The 18,536-nt window shown below is 34.0% G+C and overlaps 1 protein-coding gene across 1 annotated transcript in view; it reads right to left on the minus strand.

Annotated features, from left to right (window-relative positions):
- LOC127797251 (ubiquitin receptor RAD23c-like) overlaps nt 1-11,188 on the minus strand; it is a 55,184-nt gene extending 43,996 nt beyond the window's left edge. The window contains exons 1-3 of the mRNA XM_052329972.1: nt 11,006-11,188; nt 9,198-9,359; nt 6,495-6,542 (exon numbers count right to left, since the gene is read on the minus strand). Coding sequence (XP_052185932.1) covers nt 6,495-6,542; nt 9,198-9,359; nt 11,006-11,071 — 276 coding nt within the window. The 5' untranslated portion in view covers nt 11,072-11,188. The remainder of the gene's footprint in view (nt 1-6,494; nt 6,543-9,197; nt 9,360-11,005) is intronic.
- Between the last annotated feature and the right edge of the window lie 7,348 nt (nt 11,189-18,536).

Below are 18,536 nucleotides of genomic sequence, written 5' to 3' on the forward strand. Positions count from 1 at the left end.
TTTCTGCCATTGAGGCCTTCAGGCATGTCAGCCCAAGGTATTGAAATTTGAAGTTCTGGACAATGAGTCAATCCTAAGTCACCACCATTCATCTATACACAGTAATGCCAGTTGCCACAACAAAAGAGTAGCCATCATCCAGCATGTCTAGTTGTTGAGATGCCCAGGGAGGTAAACGAGTCAGCAAGACAATTCGGGCAAAGAGAGGGTGGAGGGAAAGAGAGAATGTGTGGTATGATGGCTAGTAGTAAAATTCATCGATCCACCTCATGGGGGGCCTCTCTCTCTCTCTCTCTCAGCCTACAAGGAGCATGCCTCAACAAAACCCAAAATCCTAGCTTCCAATCCACAATCATTGAATGTCCTGTTCTAAGGAATCAGGTCAGAACTCAAACCCCTGCATCAGCCTGAGCCATAAGATGATTGTCCCTTGGTACAGAAGCGTTTTAGCTAAAAGGAGGCAATCCAAGCTCGTTCAAAGGAGATAAGCAAGTTCATGATGCTTAAGCCATTTTTACCTAAGGGGATAAGCTTTACAGGCCTATAGTTGGAGCGATGCAATCCACATGTCACCTCATGAAATTGATATGTTCTTTTTCTGAAATTGCAAGCAATAGATTTGTGATGTGGTAGTCACTGAATATGCCATAGACACTGCCAAAACATGTACTGCTCCAACATTTCTTATAGGAAGTTTTTTTGAGTAGGAACAGACTAGGAAGCACAGAAACTTATCTGTGCCTGACATATATCGGACACAAATATTAATCAAAACTCTGGGGCATGCTTTTTTTTTTTTTCATTATTACTTTCATTTTGGGACATGTCCAGGACACATGCAAACTGGCAAGCCCTAATTTTGTACCCTTACTTTTGTTTTGGAACATTGTTATGACATATGAAAAATGATATGTCCTGATTTTTATTATTGCTTTCATTTTGGGACACATTTACAGAACACACAAACACATGTGCCTAACAGTTGGATACATGAAAGACAGGCCTGAGGACATAATGGGATTTTCAGCAGAGTTCTTAGATTCTTTTTTGGGATGGAGTTCACAAATACAAGAAGTTTTTGCGTAAAGAATAAAAACTATAATTGAGCCTGATTATAATTTTGACAAATAGCAGTTTTTTTCCTTTTTTTAAGTTCAGTCTTGTTTATATTATCATTATTATGGATTTAAATATATTTATAAGCTATCTAGTGGGATTAAGGTTTGTGATTATTGTTATTGTTCTATGTTAAGTAATGGTGTTTTTTAGTATACATGTATCATTATTGTAAAAGGGACGGTATCTTCATATTGGATTAATAGCATTTTTTCAATATTTTCAATGTTTTTAGTTATCATGTTAATGAACACTACTAATAAAAATATAAAAGATTATTTTTTGTCATATCTATAAGAGGGGGTGTCCCTAATGCAGGAGGCTCCCCTGCTTTACGAGGGTTGGGTGAAGAATATTTTGTCACATCCATATCCCTATTTTTTTCAAATTGCTATGTCCTACATTTCTATATACATATCATACCCATATATGATCTACTTCTTGGGAAATAAAACTCACCCAAGATAACTACTGGTCTTCTGACAATAAGTTTTCAAGTTGACTCCAATGGTTAGATATAATACATTCATGTGGAACCACTACATATCTCAAGTTTCAAATGGGTAAAAAATAATTTGGGATTCTAAAGATCAGGAAAAACAATTCTCAGTGAGCATGCACTGACATGGGCGTGGGGGGAGGCAAAACCCCAAATAGGGATTGCTTGCTAAAACTAAATACTCTAATTCAAGCATGGAAAGTGCATATCAACATTTTGTTCTTCTTTGATGAGTAAGAAGTAACTTTTTCAAAGATCCATTTTACAATTCATAATCAAATGAAGTATTTCCAGTTGGAACCAGTATTAAGGTGTCAGTCTTCACATCCTATGGTAAAAACAAAAGACTTCTATCACCAAAGCAGCTTAGTGTAATGTGATGCCCCACCAGTTTGGGATGCAGCCCCTGTGATGGGCAAGGTTGACTACAGCAAGTCAAGCTGACATAGGCAGGCACCTATCATCATGACTAGATCCATTGACAAGAGATGGGTGTTGCCGTGGACGGACTTGCTTGGGTGTGTGGCTAGCAAGGTGGCACACAAGGGCTTGCAGCAGCATAATGACTAGTTAGCATGCACCAAGGGAGATAGCAACATGGATGGCTTTGGTGTGGGAGTGTCATGCCCTGCCGAGATCTGGATGCACACAGCAGCAGGCTACAGAATGAAGGCCTGGTGGTTTCCTAGAACGTTTCAAAAGTCTCCAGTCTTCGATAGAGTATAATTGTCCGGATGGCTCTGAAACGATCTAGGATCCCTGGAGAATTCCACTTGCTTCTAAGTTCAGGAAAGGCCTAGAGTGTTATAGGGTTCTCCTGGAGGACTCTGGATGATTCTAGCAGTTCTAGAGTATTCTAGAGTGTCCTATGTTCTAGTGTATCCTATTGTATTATCTAATAGTAGTTGGTACACGTATTAATGATGAATGTTCTAGAAGTCAAACTAGGTCATGGATCAGGTTGGATAACCACCATCAATTATGAGGTAGGGAGCCTAATATATAGAGCCTTTCATGTTTTCTATTAAAACTTGTGGCAAGTTCAATACAAATGCTCCTAGAGAGCTGCTCTCACTAGGTCTCTCTCTAGCTTCTGTGTGCCTCATATTCTCAAGCTCTTTTCACAGGCGTGCACGCTGGTTAGTCTGGCTAAGCAGCACCAGGGGATGTCAAGGCTAACTGCTGGTCACATGGTCACTTGGAGGTGTCTAACATCATCAAATCATGCATGGAATTTAACTTGTAACAGACTTATGTCAGAAAAGCATTTTGGTTCAGCAAACTCTATAACATATTAGTGGTAGTGAGCGTCAAGAATAATCCTAGTTCATTCTGTGTACAAATGAGAGAAGGAGAAAAGAAGAGGAGATTATGATGTAGTTTGTTATTAGAAATAGGCAGCTTTATTCTCAGTTGTCTATGTAACAGCCTACATGGCAAGTTAGTTTTGATCTGTTTTAATACACAGCAGTTACCTGCTCGGTTTGTTACTGCCAGCTGTGAGTAACAGTTAACTTTGTTAGAGATTCAGTTGAGTAGCATCTAAACTCAACTAGTCAGATTGTATCATTTGATATCTCAATTAAGAATTTGAGGATTCAGTTCTTTCTTCTCAGTTCTCTCAATTTTTCTTTCATTTCTTCTTTTACACTGAGGTTAGGGGATCGCATGGTCCTGGTGTATAGTTCTCCTGTACTTTTCTGAATCCTTGCATTCAGGGTTTCAAGGTACCTTTTCTACTGCTTATGAGCAACAGGGGTGAACAGTACGGTCTGTCCAATACTTGTTCATAAGGATTTTCAGGACCTGTTCAACAGCTCTCAAGTAACTGGACTGCATAATCCATTGAGGGAGAGATACTCAATAGCCTGTGGGGTAACAAATATGCGTAATTGCCATGACAATCAAAAAGCTGGTCTAGAGGAGCAAGCAAAAGCTTACACAGATTGTAAGAGAGATATAGACACTTTGGAGAACTTCTGAATGGATAAATATATAAAACCAAAAGGTTTGACAGCAATAACATTGATGTGCCTAGGAGAAATGCACACTGATATTTGAGTAGAAAACAAAAATGAAAGAATTGGTAACGAAGTGGCATTAAAAGGGAGAGTTAATTGAAGACCTTCCACCCCTCAAAAAGGTTGACTCAGTAAATATGTTTTATAATTTAGACAGAAGATGGACAGTGAAATACTTGCACTATGTTAAGCAGATGGGAGAAGAAAAGTTACAGTCACTGTTTTGACTATAAGCAGTTACAGTCACTGTTGTAACTGCACATGGGTGCATGTGCAATGCTATGAGGCTATATAAGCCACAGCTAGAGAGGATGGAGGGGCATGTGGTTGAATGGTAATTGAATATTATCATTTCTCTCTGCTACTCTCCCTCTTTCTACTGATTTCTTCCCCCTCCTTCAATTCTTCAATTCTGATTTCTTCCCCCAATTCCTATCACAACCCTAACTAACCCTAGGGATATGACAATTGGTATTAGAGGAACGATTCTCGACTATGATTCCGTCAAATCCTATTAATATTCAACAAGCATTGAGTATGAGTCAAATTGGAAGGCAAGTGGCTCATCTTGCTGGGAATTGAAGGTCATTGAGTGTTGAGAGACAATAGTTTATCCTAGGGGCTTGTTGTGAAGCAGATATCGAAGGGAGATGAGGGATTCAATGTACAAGACTTCTACCCCTTGGTCTTCGAAGTGTACAGCTAGGGAGATGTCGGCCATGGGGAGCAATACATACATGAAACAAATGAGCTCGCAATTGCAACAAAAGAATGCTGCATTTTCAGTTGGAGGTAGACATTGTGAGGAGTTTGGCCAGAAGCCTCATGCATGGGAAAAGAAGTTTGAGAATGAGATCGGCCACTTGGACAAGGAAACAAAAAAGTGTGGTACATGATACAAGCAAGGAATTCGACCGTAAAATACACGAGTAGTTGCAGGAGTTTGTAATGATACTAACTAAGAAGTATCACTATAGCTTTCCCGTTGAATTCTTCAATGATTATCGCAAGAGTTTTAACAAAGAGGAATTCCTAAAAATGGAACAATTGGAGGAGAAGTGCAACATCAGAGATGATATTAATGGTGAATGGCATTACCCAAAGGGAATCGGTAGCAATCAGATTGACAGGGCGGTAGCAATCAGATTGACAGGGCAGTAGCAATCAAAGGGACCGTCGGATATTTTTGAAAAAGAAGTTCATATAGAGGAAAATTCCAGCAAACACAAAGAAAAAGGAGTAGTTGGATTGTTTGCATGTGATCAAGAGATTCCGACTGAAAGTTCAACCAATATTAAGGAAGTTGACGCTATAAATGAAGCGAACAAATCAATAGAAACTCAAGATTCTGAAGATGAAAGAAGTTAGATGAGGAGATTGGTGTAGACCACACTTTACAAGAACAAGAAGCTAATGATCTCGATGATGAATAGCCTACACGCCAAATTGGAGATGAGAACTACTACAAAGATGGCTTTCATACATCTGATAGATTGGGTAGGGGTATTGTTTCATCAAATAATCTAGCTATAAATCATGTTAGGGAAAAAGGTCAAGATGGAGGCTAGGTGTCAGTCATTCAGAAATCATTGGCTGGAATTGAAGCTACAGCAGCTTCTAATTTTAATGCTCACGGACAGCCTTGGTTTGAGTATCCAAGGCAAGTCTACAAATTTCCATCGCTACATTTCCAGAATGTTGCTAATATTTTTGTAGCAAAGCATGGCTGTGGGTTGAATGGGGATACAATAACTGCAACTATGACTATAGATCTGCTTCCCTTACTTGTATTGGATGATAATAAAGTACTAACAGAAGTTACGAACATGGATAGTCCTTCCGTTGGACTCCAAGGTTTAGCTACTAACTATATCAGTCCAGAAGTAGTTGATCATGCCCATAGATTGGAGACCAAGGATAGCTATTACCGAGGGTGGTTGTATTGGGCTTGAACTCGATGAAGTTTTCCCTATAGAAGTTTTGGGTCAATTTAGGCCTGGAATTGATCTTGGAAACCTAAGAATGAAGACGAAGAGGCCTACAAGGAGAAAGAAGGAAAGAGCAATGAAACAGATTGAGAGAGATGGTATTAGGTAAGAGTAGTGACCAATTGTTAAAGTTCTTGGGGACAAGAACTTTCTCAAGAAGGGGGAAATTGTCATAACCTCGAGGATCACCAAGGATAGAGTAGGAAATATAATAGTATTTAACTTACATGCATTACCATAGTTTGTAATTTCCTTTCCTTTTTCTGTTATAGATATTTGTTTTGGCTATAGGCAATTATAGTCACGGTTGTAACTGCACATGGGTGCATGTGCAATGCTATGAGGCTATATAAGCCACAACTAGAGAGGATGGAAGGTCATGTGGTCGAATGGTAATTGAATATTCTCATTTCTCTCTCTACATTTCTCTCCAATCTCCCTCTCGTTTCTCTCTACTATTCTCCCTCTTTCTACTGATTTCTTCCCCCTCCTTCAATTCTTCAATTCTGATTTCTTCCCTCAATTCCTATCACAACCCTAACTAACCCTAGGGATGTGACACTCCCCTATTTTATACCTATTTTATAAATAAAATAGGAATGGTACTCATAAATGAAAATCTTAATAATCTTCTGCCATGCATAAGTTTCAACAATAATAGGTGCAAATCTTTCTATCAAAATGTCCAAATAACAAAGGACTATAAACATTTAGTCCTATAAAGTATAAACAACTACAGCTCATCACAAAATAATCAAAGCATCATCAGCATCTCCAGTTCTCGGATAATCTTATAAGTAGAAATAGAAGTAACATCAACCAAAAAAGAAGGCCATATGTCCAAAGAACATGCAGATAAATAGTATATACCTTTGCTGTAGGTGCAGACGATGTGGTTGAACCTTCACCAGATGGACTCTTTATTCCAGCAATGCATAAACACACAAAACAAAAGTTAGTACAAACCAATATTAATTTTGACAGGACCCAGCAATTAGAATAAAACAACACCAACAAATGGAAACTCAAAATAAGGGGGAAAGGAGAGCATACCCATATCTTTTCCATCTTGTGTTTCGAAGAAACATAAGGATATATCCAGAGAATGTGAACTTAGACAGGTTCTTCAGATTGTATAATGAGAATTAATAGTGGAAAACTTTTGTTAAAATATAGCCTTTTTATTTGTATTCCTTGCCCACAATAGAAATTGCAGATCAGAAATCATTAGCTGTGGCTCTATTCTGTTATTTTAATCCACTCTGCATGCAACACTTAGGCTAAATGGATCTCCTCTACTAACCAAGTTAGTGGGTTCCAGCTCCATTACTATAGCTAGGCAAATCCATTCATGGAATGTCGCTTCCCTCTACTACATAGGTTTTGCAGATTTGTTCTACAGTTCTGTTCAAGCAACAATACTAACAGAATTAAGTCTGCTCCACTAAACTAAAGCATATCCACTCCACAATTATAGTTAACCAACTTCATTCACAGAACACCAGCTCTCACACCACTACTTAGGTTATTCGCTTGCATGGCTCAGATCCAATAAGAATTTGCAGGTCCACTCTGCTACTCTGGTTATGTGGATTAGTTTCGTTGCATTGTTTAAGCAGCATTGTTTGTCCACTCCACTACTTAGGTTTCATGGATCTGCTTTCCTATTCTTATTCTGCAAATCTGCTCTACTACTCCAGCTAAGCAGCTCCACACACAAAATGCGACTAAATTGCAGTATTTACGCTTCCTTTACCCTCTGATTCCATTACTATTATCTCTTCCCAATGCACTGTTAGAATCTCTTGGAATGGAGGTCGGAGTTAAGTACATCAAAGATAAATTGTCCAAAAGATTTTTACCTTGACTGATTCATAGAGAGAGGATCCAAAAACAAAGAATATGCGCAACTCAAGGGTACAACTTGGATCATACTCCAACACCCTCTAACTCCAACAACAAAGACACCTCTCAGCCATTACATGGCGTCACTCTATTATTCACATGGGGTCATCCTAATGGAGTTCAAGCCACAACCCATGACCAAATTACACAATACCTCTGGGTGGATCCCTCCACCCTAAATAAAGGTTCAAACCTCTATGGAGGTTTGATTGCAATATACAAACAGAGCTTCCTGCAACTCCTACTCAGTTACTCCATTGCTGCTCTCAACTTCCCAAGCATCTTCCTTTCTAGTTTGACAATTCTTTCACTAGCCCATTGTCCACTATAATTCCAAGAAGGTTGTCAAACAAGCTCAGCCCTTCCAACCTACCTGCTCACAATCCCTTAATGTGAATGGAAATCACCATGGCTTAGGCTTACAACACAGCAATGACATTTTAACATTAGAAGACAGCTAATTTATGCCAACATGGAAAAAGTCACATACAAATATTTTTGTTGAACACTTTAGCCTCAATTCAAACTAAGCAAGGCTAACAAATTTATTATTTGGCATGTAAAGTACTGACTTGTGGAAGAGATACTAAGACTTTTCTAATTATAATTGAATTCCAACAAGAAGCTACACTAAATTCTCTCTTCTGATATGTGAACTCGCAAAGCACATCTAAGAAAAGGTATCTTAGGGTACATTACTTGTAGAAAATATTATCTCAGTGGATGAGACCAAAAAAAGGTATAAACATTGACCTTGAGTTATGGAGGGACACCTTAAAATCCAGAGGCTTCGAGTTAAGTAACATATGGAATGCAAATTTAGTAAAAATAGAAGTATGGGTGATGGTATGGTAATACTTGAAGATCAAGTTACTCTTAGAAAAAAATCAATTTAGAAATTGCAGGCCAAAAGTTCTAAAAGAAAGAAGAATTATTAAGACGCTACTCCCAAAGGGAGAAGTCAACCAACATTTAATGCGATTGTAAAATTATATTAAAACTAGAAAGAAAAACTTATCAAATAGCTATAGACCCATAATTGTTTTATAGTTTTTAGTGTTGGACAGTTGAGCACCACCATGCATCAAATACCAAGCATAATTAAGATGACAGTGTTATAGGGACTGGGAGTCCATACAAGAAAAGACCAAATTAAAAACAAAAATATTTACAGTAAGGTGGTGGTAGCACCAATTGAAGATCAGATGTGCAAGATGCAACAAAGATGGATAAGACATGTGAGAAAAAGACCAATAGACACACTTGTGAAGTGAGCAAATCAAATGGAATGAAAAAGATTTCTAACAACATAGAAGAAGACAAAAATAAAATGAAAGAAAAAATTGATGAAAAACCCGTATGTATAACATAAGATATAATAGTCTTACAAAAGATAATGCCATAGATAGTAAGATTGGAGAAATAGAATTTAAGTAGGCAACACCACTTAGTGGGATTAAGGCTTGTGGTGGTGGTGAAGTAGAGTCTGCAACTAGTTACTAACTATAATTTATGATTACGAAACTGACTTGAGGACTTTATACTGCAATAAGCAAATAACAATGACCTTCAAGTGGGCAAAGTATGCAAATAAAATCTATCTAGCCCATTTCATTGAACACAAACATGCATATATATTATATATAGATATATAGGAACTTCAATTACCTTTGTTAACATGATGACAATAAAACTATTTTCAGCAACCTTGTTTTCTTCCAATGTGGTGCCATCTTTAAGAACCTTTCCTTGATGAATAAGCATCTGCCGTGGAGCAGGATACACTTCTGCTCCTTGAATGGATTCTATGTTTTTCTTGACATCAGCAACCTGAAGAAGACAGGTATAAGGTCAAGCAAGCATGCTCTACCAAGAAAACCTATGAAAGCCATGCACCATCTGTTTCAATTGGTTATGTCAATCTTAATTCCCCATTCATCTCCATCCAGGGAAACAACTGAAATAAAATAAAGAGTACCATGCCCACTCTAATTAATGCGATCTACTTTATTTTTCAGCCCTTTCCACCCAAGCATTACCCTTTACGTAACTCATAGCCATAACGTAAATCATGCCTATTTACCAATACAAAGTAAATGGTACACATATATTGATTCTTGTCTTGCTGTATTCAATTTAAATATCTACATTATGGCCATTCAAAATTCTTGGGACTTGTATTCCATATATGCCCTCTCATGGTGGGACAGAGGCTTAATATGTTGCTGTTTATGCATTCCATATGTGCCTTCTCTAGTATGAAAATGTTCCAATATACTTCAAGATCATCAGTTATGAAGCAATGACATGTCTCATATCCATACAGAGATGTACAAGATGAACTTGCCAAATCAACAACAATATGTGTTAGATGCATGGCACAGCATGTCAAACAGTGATAACCATTAAGTACATCCAAAATGTGTGAAACATACTATATGTCATGTTTAAACGACGACTTGGTCATAAGTAGATTTACCTGAAAATTTCACTTTTTACATTGTGTTTTCATGACAATTGCAAGTTAAACTTGTCAGTTTAACCATTCTAAAGTGATAAGTTAACGACTACAATCACAAGTCTTAAATCTCACTAAGATGGGTCAGCTACTGATAAGTTATTTACGATTGATTTAAAATGCTTTTACATTTGTACTAATGGTGATTGTTGAAAATTGTTTGACTTTACATTGAATTATGTTGTAACTTATGAAGTGAATTAAATTCTTGTTGTTTACCATTATCTTGGTACTATATGTATATTATATTTTTATCAGACATAACAAATCCTCATTACTCACATATTCACATTATAACATATAAAAATACAATTTTTTCATGTAAGTCCAACCTAATAAACCCTAATTTCTAATGAAAAATGCTACTTGCACATCCTTGTTGACACCCCATTAATCAATTACCAATATACCCCTCACTTAAATTAGAGTTTAAGTAAGGGGTATATTGGTAATTGTAAATTAGAGTTTAAGTGAGAGGTATATTGGGAATTGATTAATAGGGTCTAATTTTATCCTTATATATTGATTCCACTAATCAATGGACATGGTCATAGCTTGACCAGTTCCTCCTCCCCTGCAAGAAAACCAAGAACCAATCATAGTAATCATCAGAAAAGTGAAGTTCCCGTCATTTCAACCAGACATAATAGAATCCTCTTGATTAAGAAGTATAAACGCATCATCCAGACGACATTTTTAAGCAACGAGCTTCGCGAATCCACATAGAAACCGCCTTCATAAGAGCTTCATAAGAGTCCAATCTCGTATAAACCCACATGATAAACCAATCTAAGTTCCTAAATTTGTTAAATCCAAACTAACTCAAAAGCATAAAATATTTTCTAGCATTATAACCAAAATTGGAGATTGTAGAAGATTAAAGAAGGTAACAAAAACCCTAACTGCCCGTCAAAATCGAGAAGAGCAAAACCCTAGCGGGAAGAGAGAGAAAGCGAACCGTGTCTTCAGGTTTCACTTCGATTTCGAAGTGAGTACCCTTCAGCGTTTTCACGAAAACCTTCATTGCTGATCACCGGCCCTACGGTCCCGACTTGGAGAGAGAGAGTAGAAGAAGAAGAAGAAATGAGAAAACCAGAAGGACCAAGCAAGAATGAGGATCGCCGAAGAAACTTACACACGCTTCCTTTGGAATATATGAATGCCACCTTCAAATCGACTGATTTTACTACTATACCCTTCTCGGAACGAGTGTTTTACACGCTCGAACGCTATATATTTTAATCTAAAATAATAAAAAAAATCCTAAAATATTGTAATTCTACAAAATCATTTAAAAATATTTTTTTATTTTAAATTTATCAGAAAATAAAAAATTGATAACAAAGTATTTTCAAGAATGTTTGTTCTGAAAACACAAAAATTGGAAGAACCAAGAACCAATTAGCAAAGGCGATCTAAAAAATAAACATAGATTCCAACCTATATAATAAAATTTTATTTTCTCTAAAATAGATTTTTGAATCCACCTCTGCTGCTCCATGTAACTCTTATCTAATAAAATATAAATTTTTTATAAGGTCAAATTGACTCGTAAAGACAATAAATTTAATAGATTTGTTCATGTATTTAATGATTTAATTTAACAAATTTGCCTTCGTTAAGTATAAAGATGGTTATCTGTCAACTTTTAAAATTAATAAAAAATTATACATTTGTTATAAGATATTTACATCTAAAAAACTTATAATTTTCCTCCTCTGATTCTAATCATGCTACGCTGAATGCAGCAGGCATGCAACCATTCTCAAATTCCTTTATTTATTAATTAAATATAAATTGGATAAGAAAACTTCTTAAATGTTAAGAAAATTAAGGATAATAACCATGTTAATTGCACTATTAGTCATATAAAATATTTTTTGTTTTTTAAATTTAATTTTTATTAAATAATTTAATCTTTTATTTAAAAAAACTCATTTTTCAAATGAATTAATTTTTTTTTATATTTTCTAAGTTTTAAAAATTAAATTCTAAAACTTTTTAAATATAAAATATTATAACATCTTTAATTGTAAAACTAAAATTAAAAATTAAAAAATATTTTCGAAAACTAATTTTTATAGCGGTTAGGAAGAAGACAAGCTTGAACGTGCAGTGTAAACTTGTCTTCAAAATGGATGGCATCAATTATATAAATATATATATATATATCATACATCCCGATAATTAAGTTTATTAAATTATTCACAAATCACATGATCGGCGGCGGCATCAATATTGACTACTTATAATGGGGGATAACTCCTTCGAATATAGAAAATTTTAAGGAGAATTTTAACTCTCGTTTAATTTTATAATTAAATATATCAAACATTTTATGTTTTAAAAATCATAATATTTATTTTCAAAAAATTTAAGAAGCATGACAATTTTTTTCTAATTTATATTATAAAGATGAAAAGGGTTTTGAACCCGATTTTCGATGTTGAAAGTCTATTGAATGTAGATCATAGAGATTGTAATATCCCTATCCAGTTGGGCAATCCAGCTACAATGAATCTAGTAGGAGACTCAACAATGGAAGCGGAGCAATTGGGCAAGAAGCATGGTAGGCAATCACAGCCAAATATGGTCGATGGAAATCGGTTGCAAGAAAATTCTCCAATTTCGATGATGCTATTGCAATAGGTGAATATGGCAGAGAATGAGGATAATAGGCTAGATGATGCAACTAATGGGTGTCAATCTAACCATGGCAATGGAAATCCCACTTCAATTGTGAATGGTTGTTATTTCTATATCAATAGAGAATACACTCTTTCAGGTTATGGCAAGGAGAACGCAGCTAAGGATCATAATGATTGCCCACAGGATCCTATGACCAACAACACAACTAGAGTTAAGCCATCATGGGCACATATTTTGGACTCCTTTGGTCCTTGTGATCTTACACACCTTGAATATATTTCCCCAAGAATATGGATAATGGAATTCCAACGATCAAGTCTATTAGGTAATGTCATCCTTGTGGTGTTAGAAATGAACTCCACAATGGAGTCATCCTCAAGAACTCAGCGATAGGTTGTTGCATAATTGCATGTCAATGTAGCATATCTTACTCCCTCTTTTGGAATCCCAAACATATTATGAATCAAGTTCATGTTGACCTCGAACTCCATGGATCTTATGTCTATCTTAAATCTTTTGTCTGACTTTCTATTATTAAAAATGTTGTTCCCATTCGAATAAAAGATCTTAAATAAATCCACCACAATGTCCCAATGAATTGTCATGAAACTCCACCACCTAAAATCCTTGAAGGCGTGGAAATTTAATTGACTCAAGAAATTGAATATCTAAGAATCGACCATGAAATACCTCATGGTCGTCAAAGCTGTCTTCAAACCTTTCATTTTGTTGCGAGTTGGAGAATAGCTCAATTGTTGGTTGTGGCTGTGGTGCCCCTCTTACATGTTCTTTCCCTTTGCTTGCGTTTTTTGTTTGTGCCTTTTTCGATTACACAAAATCCAACATTCAAAATTAGTTAAATAGGTTGAATAGTTTGGTGGGCGATTTGTCAAATGGACTAGATTTGTAGCGAATGTGAACGATTAAACGAAATGGAAGAGAAATTAGGGTTTATGTCGATTGAAATGAAAGAAATGGGGAAAATGAATAGAGAATGTCAACTTATATAGCCCTATAATCAATGAAAAAGGTCAAGAGTTTAAAGAAAACGATTAACAATTTTAGTGTTATTCTTCTATTCTTTCCACATTAATGAAAAATAGTTGACAGTTATATTGAAACAATCGATAATTTTTCTCTGTCTTTTTCAAAATTTGCTTCATAAAAATATTTAAAAATAATAATTACTTTGAGATGTGTATGTTGGTCTCTTAGGGTATAACCACTCAAGAGGGGGTGAATTGAGTGATTAATATTTTTTTCAATTTTAATACATATTATTAATTAATGATTTTATTGAAAATATATATTTAATAAATATAATAAATTTATTTGAGATTAATAATAAATATAAACCACAAGATATAACAAAAATAAATACAATGAGGCACAAGACAATTATAGTGAATTTGGTGTCTTCACATACACCTAGTTCACTCTCCCAAGGTTTAACCATTCTTGGGAGATTAATAATAAATGTAAACCACAAGATATAACAAAAATAAATACAATGAGGCACAAGACAATTATAGTGAATTCAGTGTCTTCATATACACCTAGCCCATTCTCCCAAGGTTTAACCACCCTTGGAGTTTCACTAAATCAAAATCACCAAAGTTTCAACACTAGCTCACCTTAGAAACTAGATACACACCTAAATTACAATGGGTTCTAGGCAACCACTACACCAAGATTTTCTCCCTAGTTTACTTTGAAAACTAGATTCACCTAGATTTTAACGAATCTGGGAAACCTATACAATCTTCAATAATAATTTAAATGTTTACAAATAATTTGTCCACACTTGAACACAAATAAACAATTAAGAACAAATTATACAAGGCAATAATATTTAAATAAATTTGTAACCTCAAATGGAGAAGTTTGGATTTTGTCATAGAAGACTTAAAAAACTTTTCTCCTCTTACCTTGTGGCTCTTTGGTGGATGAACAATGAATCTTTGAGAGCCTTGGAATGCTTGAAAATTAGCTTGAGAGCTTTTGGGAGCTTTGGATATGCAATATATGCAATGGATACTCAAAAAATGAGTTTGGGGGGTATTTATAAGCATTTTAGCTACTAAAGAAAAGGTTAATATGAAGTTTAAAATTTAAAAAATGTTTAGTTTTTCTCAAACAATAAGAAAACATGTCTCACCTTTAATTCAAAATAAATTTACTTTTTGCATGAGAAATCAAGATTTGAAAATTCAAATATAAGCTTTTGAAATATAAATGATTAAAACAATAAAACATGTCTAAAGCAATCTCCTTTAATTCAAAATAAATTTACTTTTTGCATGAATAAGATAAAACATGTTTAAAACCAATTCTCTTTAATTCAAAATAAATTTACTTTTTGTATGAGAAAGAGAAAACATGTCTAAAAGTAATTCTCTTTTAATTCAAAATAAATATATTTTTTGCATAAGTAATAAAAACATTTATCAATAAATGAAAATTCAAACACAAAATTTTGAGATATAAATGATCAAATGAATAAAACATGTTTAAAGACAATTCACCTTTCATTCATAATAAATTTACTCTTTGTACTCACTTTTAATTCAAAATAAATTTATTTCTTTTATGAGAAAGAAATACATTTATATCATAAAAATATTTTTATTAATCATCAAAACTTAATTAATATGAGCAAACTGGCTCAATGGCGTATAAATTACATTTTTCGCAGAAACCAACACTTCAATCATGCATAATGTTGGGTCCCTAGAATCCTGAAACCCAGAATTCTTTTGGGGGCTCGCCATGAAGGTTCTACACTTCCAAAGTTTAAGGAAATAAAGTTGTGTCTCTGCTAACAATAATAGCTTTTGGTATGGTGGTAAGTGTTTGATCATGGGTCTAACTGGTATCAGAATGAGGTTATAGGTTCGAACTGTCGCAGAAGCAATTCTAGGGGGGATTATTGGGTCCCTATAACCCAAATATCTTCTGGGGGGGCTAACCGTGAAGGTTCTACGCTGTTAGGGTTTAAGGAAATAAAGTTACGCCTTTTGTAACAGCTATAGCTTTTGGCATGGTGATAAGCGCTTGATCCTGAGTTCAACTCATCAAGCATTCTTAACATCAAAAACTAATCATTCATAATTCACTTCTAAAGAATTCAAATTTGTTATTATCCAAAAATTTGTAAATATGTCAGCAATTGTATCTACAAATTCAAGTATAATGTCCCATATTTGAACATGATCTTTGATAAAATGATGTTTTACTTTTATGTGTTTTGTTCTAGCATGAAACACGGGATTGTTTGTTAATGCTATTGTACTAGTATTGTTACATTTGATTGGAATATTATGAAACATTATGCCATAATTCTCAAGTTGATGTTGTATCCAAAGAATTTGTACACAACAACTTCTAGATGCTCCATATTCAGCTTCAGTTAAAGAGAATACAACTGTATTTTTCTTTTTACTAGACCAAGATATTAATGAGTTACCTTAGAAATGACATGAGCTACTAGTGCTCTTTCTATCTATTTTACATCCATCATAATTAGTATCGGTGTAAGCAACTAGGCTAAGCTAGCTTACTTACTTTTAGAAAGAATAATTTGAGGTTGGAGGATGATTTCAAGTATCTAAAGATTCTTTTGACAGCTTTCAAATGAGATTCCTTAGGATTTAATTGGAATCTAGCACAAAAGCAAATTCTAAACATAATGTTCGGCCTAATTGCGATTAAATAAAGCAAAGATCCAATCATGCTTCTATATAATTTAATGTCAACGGACTTATTTATTTCATTCTTCTCTAGATATGATGAACTACTCATGGGGTTAGAAATAGGCTTACATTCATGCATATTGAATCTCTTAAGATCTTTTATGTATTTTTGTTGGCTTATGAAAGTGCCTTCATTATTTTGTCTAATTTGTAAACTAATAAAATATTTTAATTCTTCTATCATACTCATTTCAAATTCCCCTTGCATTAGTTTAGCAAATTCACCACAAAGGGTTTCATTTGAAGCACCAAAAAATTATGTTATCAACATATATTTGTATTAGCAAAATATCTTTATCATGAGTTTTAATAAAAAGAGTTGTATCTATATTTTCTCTTTTAAAACTTTTGTCTCAAGGAAATTTACTTAGTCTTTCGTACCAAGCTCTAGGAGCTTGTTTTAAACCATATAAAGTTTTGGTGAGTTTGAAAACATGGTTTTTGTGATGTGGATTTTCAAAACCAGAATGTTGTTTCACATACACTTTTTCATTTATAAATCAATTTAAAAATGCACTTTTTACATCCATTTGAAAAAGTTTGAAATTTTTATAACATGCAAAAACTAAAAACATTCTAATGGCTTTTAGTCTAGTCATGGGTGCTCAGGTTTCATCATAATCTATTTCTTTTCTTGACTATATCCTTGAGCTATTAGTTTAGTTTTGTTTCTAATTACAACTCCACTTTCATCCATCTTATTTCTAAATACTCATTTGGTTCCTATTGTTGGATGATTATTTGGTCTTGGAACAAGTTTTCATACTTCATTTCTCTCAAATTGGTTTAATTCCTCTTGCATGGCAATGATCCAATTTTCATCTTCTAAACCTTCATTTATATTCCTAGGCTCAATTTGAGATAAAAATGCAGTGAACCTGCATTCACATTTCATTCATCAAAAATATTTTCACTAAAAGTGTTCCCTCCTTATCTTCTAAATATAACTTTTTAAAAATTTTAATTCAAGTCATCATTTGCTTCCTCACAAGGCTTTGATAGGTAATAATTTGAATCATCAATCACAACATGGATTGATTATGCTACTATTAATGTTCTCTTGTTAAATACCCTATAAGTCTTACTTTGAGAGGAATGTTCTAGAAAAATATTTTCATCACTTTTAGTATCAATTTTTTTTAATACATTTTTTCTATTATTTAGAATAAAGCATTTATTACCAAATATGTGAAAATAGAAAATATTTGGCCTTTTTCCTTTGAAAAGTTCATAGGGGGTTTTCTTTATAATGGATTTATGGAAACCCTATTATTGCAAAAATCTATTCTTTCTTTCAACAACAATATTTTATTGAGGGGTTATAACACAAGAGAAGTTATGTTCAAAACTGTTTTCTTTACAAAAACTTTTGAAATGATCATTTTCAAATTCTCCCCACGGTCGCTTTTAATTTTTGAAATAACACAAACTTTTTCATTTTGAATTCTTCTACAAAACTTTTCAAAAGATTTAAAAGTTTCATTCTTAGAGAAGAAAGGAATATAACCCAAGTGAATCTAGAAAAATCATCTACTATTACAAATGCATATTATTTTCCTCTTAAGCTTTGAGTTCTCATAAAACCAAAAAGATCTAGATGAAGCAGACCTAAGAGCATAGATGTTGAGACTTCATTTTTAGGTTTAAATGATTCACAAATTTGTTTCCCTTCATATAAGCATCACACATATGATCTCTTTCATATTTTATTTTTGATAATCATTTAACAAGATCATTTTTAGAGAGTTTTGCAAGGATGCTCATACTAGCATATCCTAATCTATTGTACCATAGCTAATAATTTTGTATAATAGAAGCAATGAGCCAACTTTCTATATTTGATGGTGAAATGTCTAAATATACTACATATACATTTCCTATTCTATTTTTTTTTACCAATTTTCATTCATTTGATTTCAAACATAAAACTTCACAAGAATTTGAATCAAAACACACTTTATGACCTTTATCACATAATTGGCTTATAAGTAAATTATCCTTGAGAAATTTAACAAAGAACACATTTTATAATAGTAAGTTAGGGAAAAAAATTGTATCATGCCAAGGATTTTACCCTTAGAGTTGTCT

Source organism: Diospyros lotus, chromosome 3 (assembly GCF_014633365.1).
Source record: "Diospyros lotus cultivar Yz01 chromosome 3, ASM1463336v1, whole genome shotgun sequence".
NCBI lineage: Eukaryota > Viridiplantae > Streptophyta > Magnoliopsida > Ericales > Ebenaceae > Diospyros > Diospyros lotus.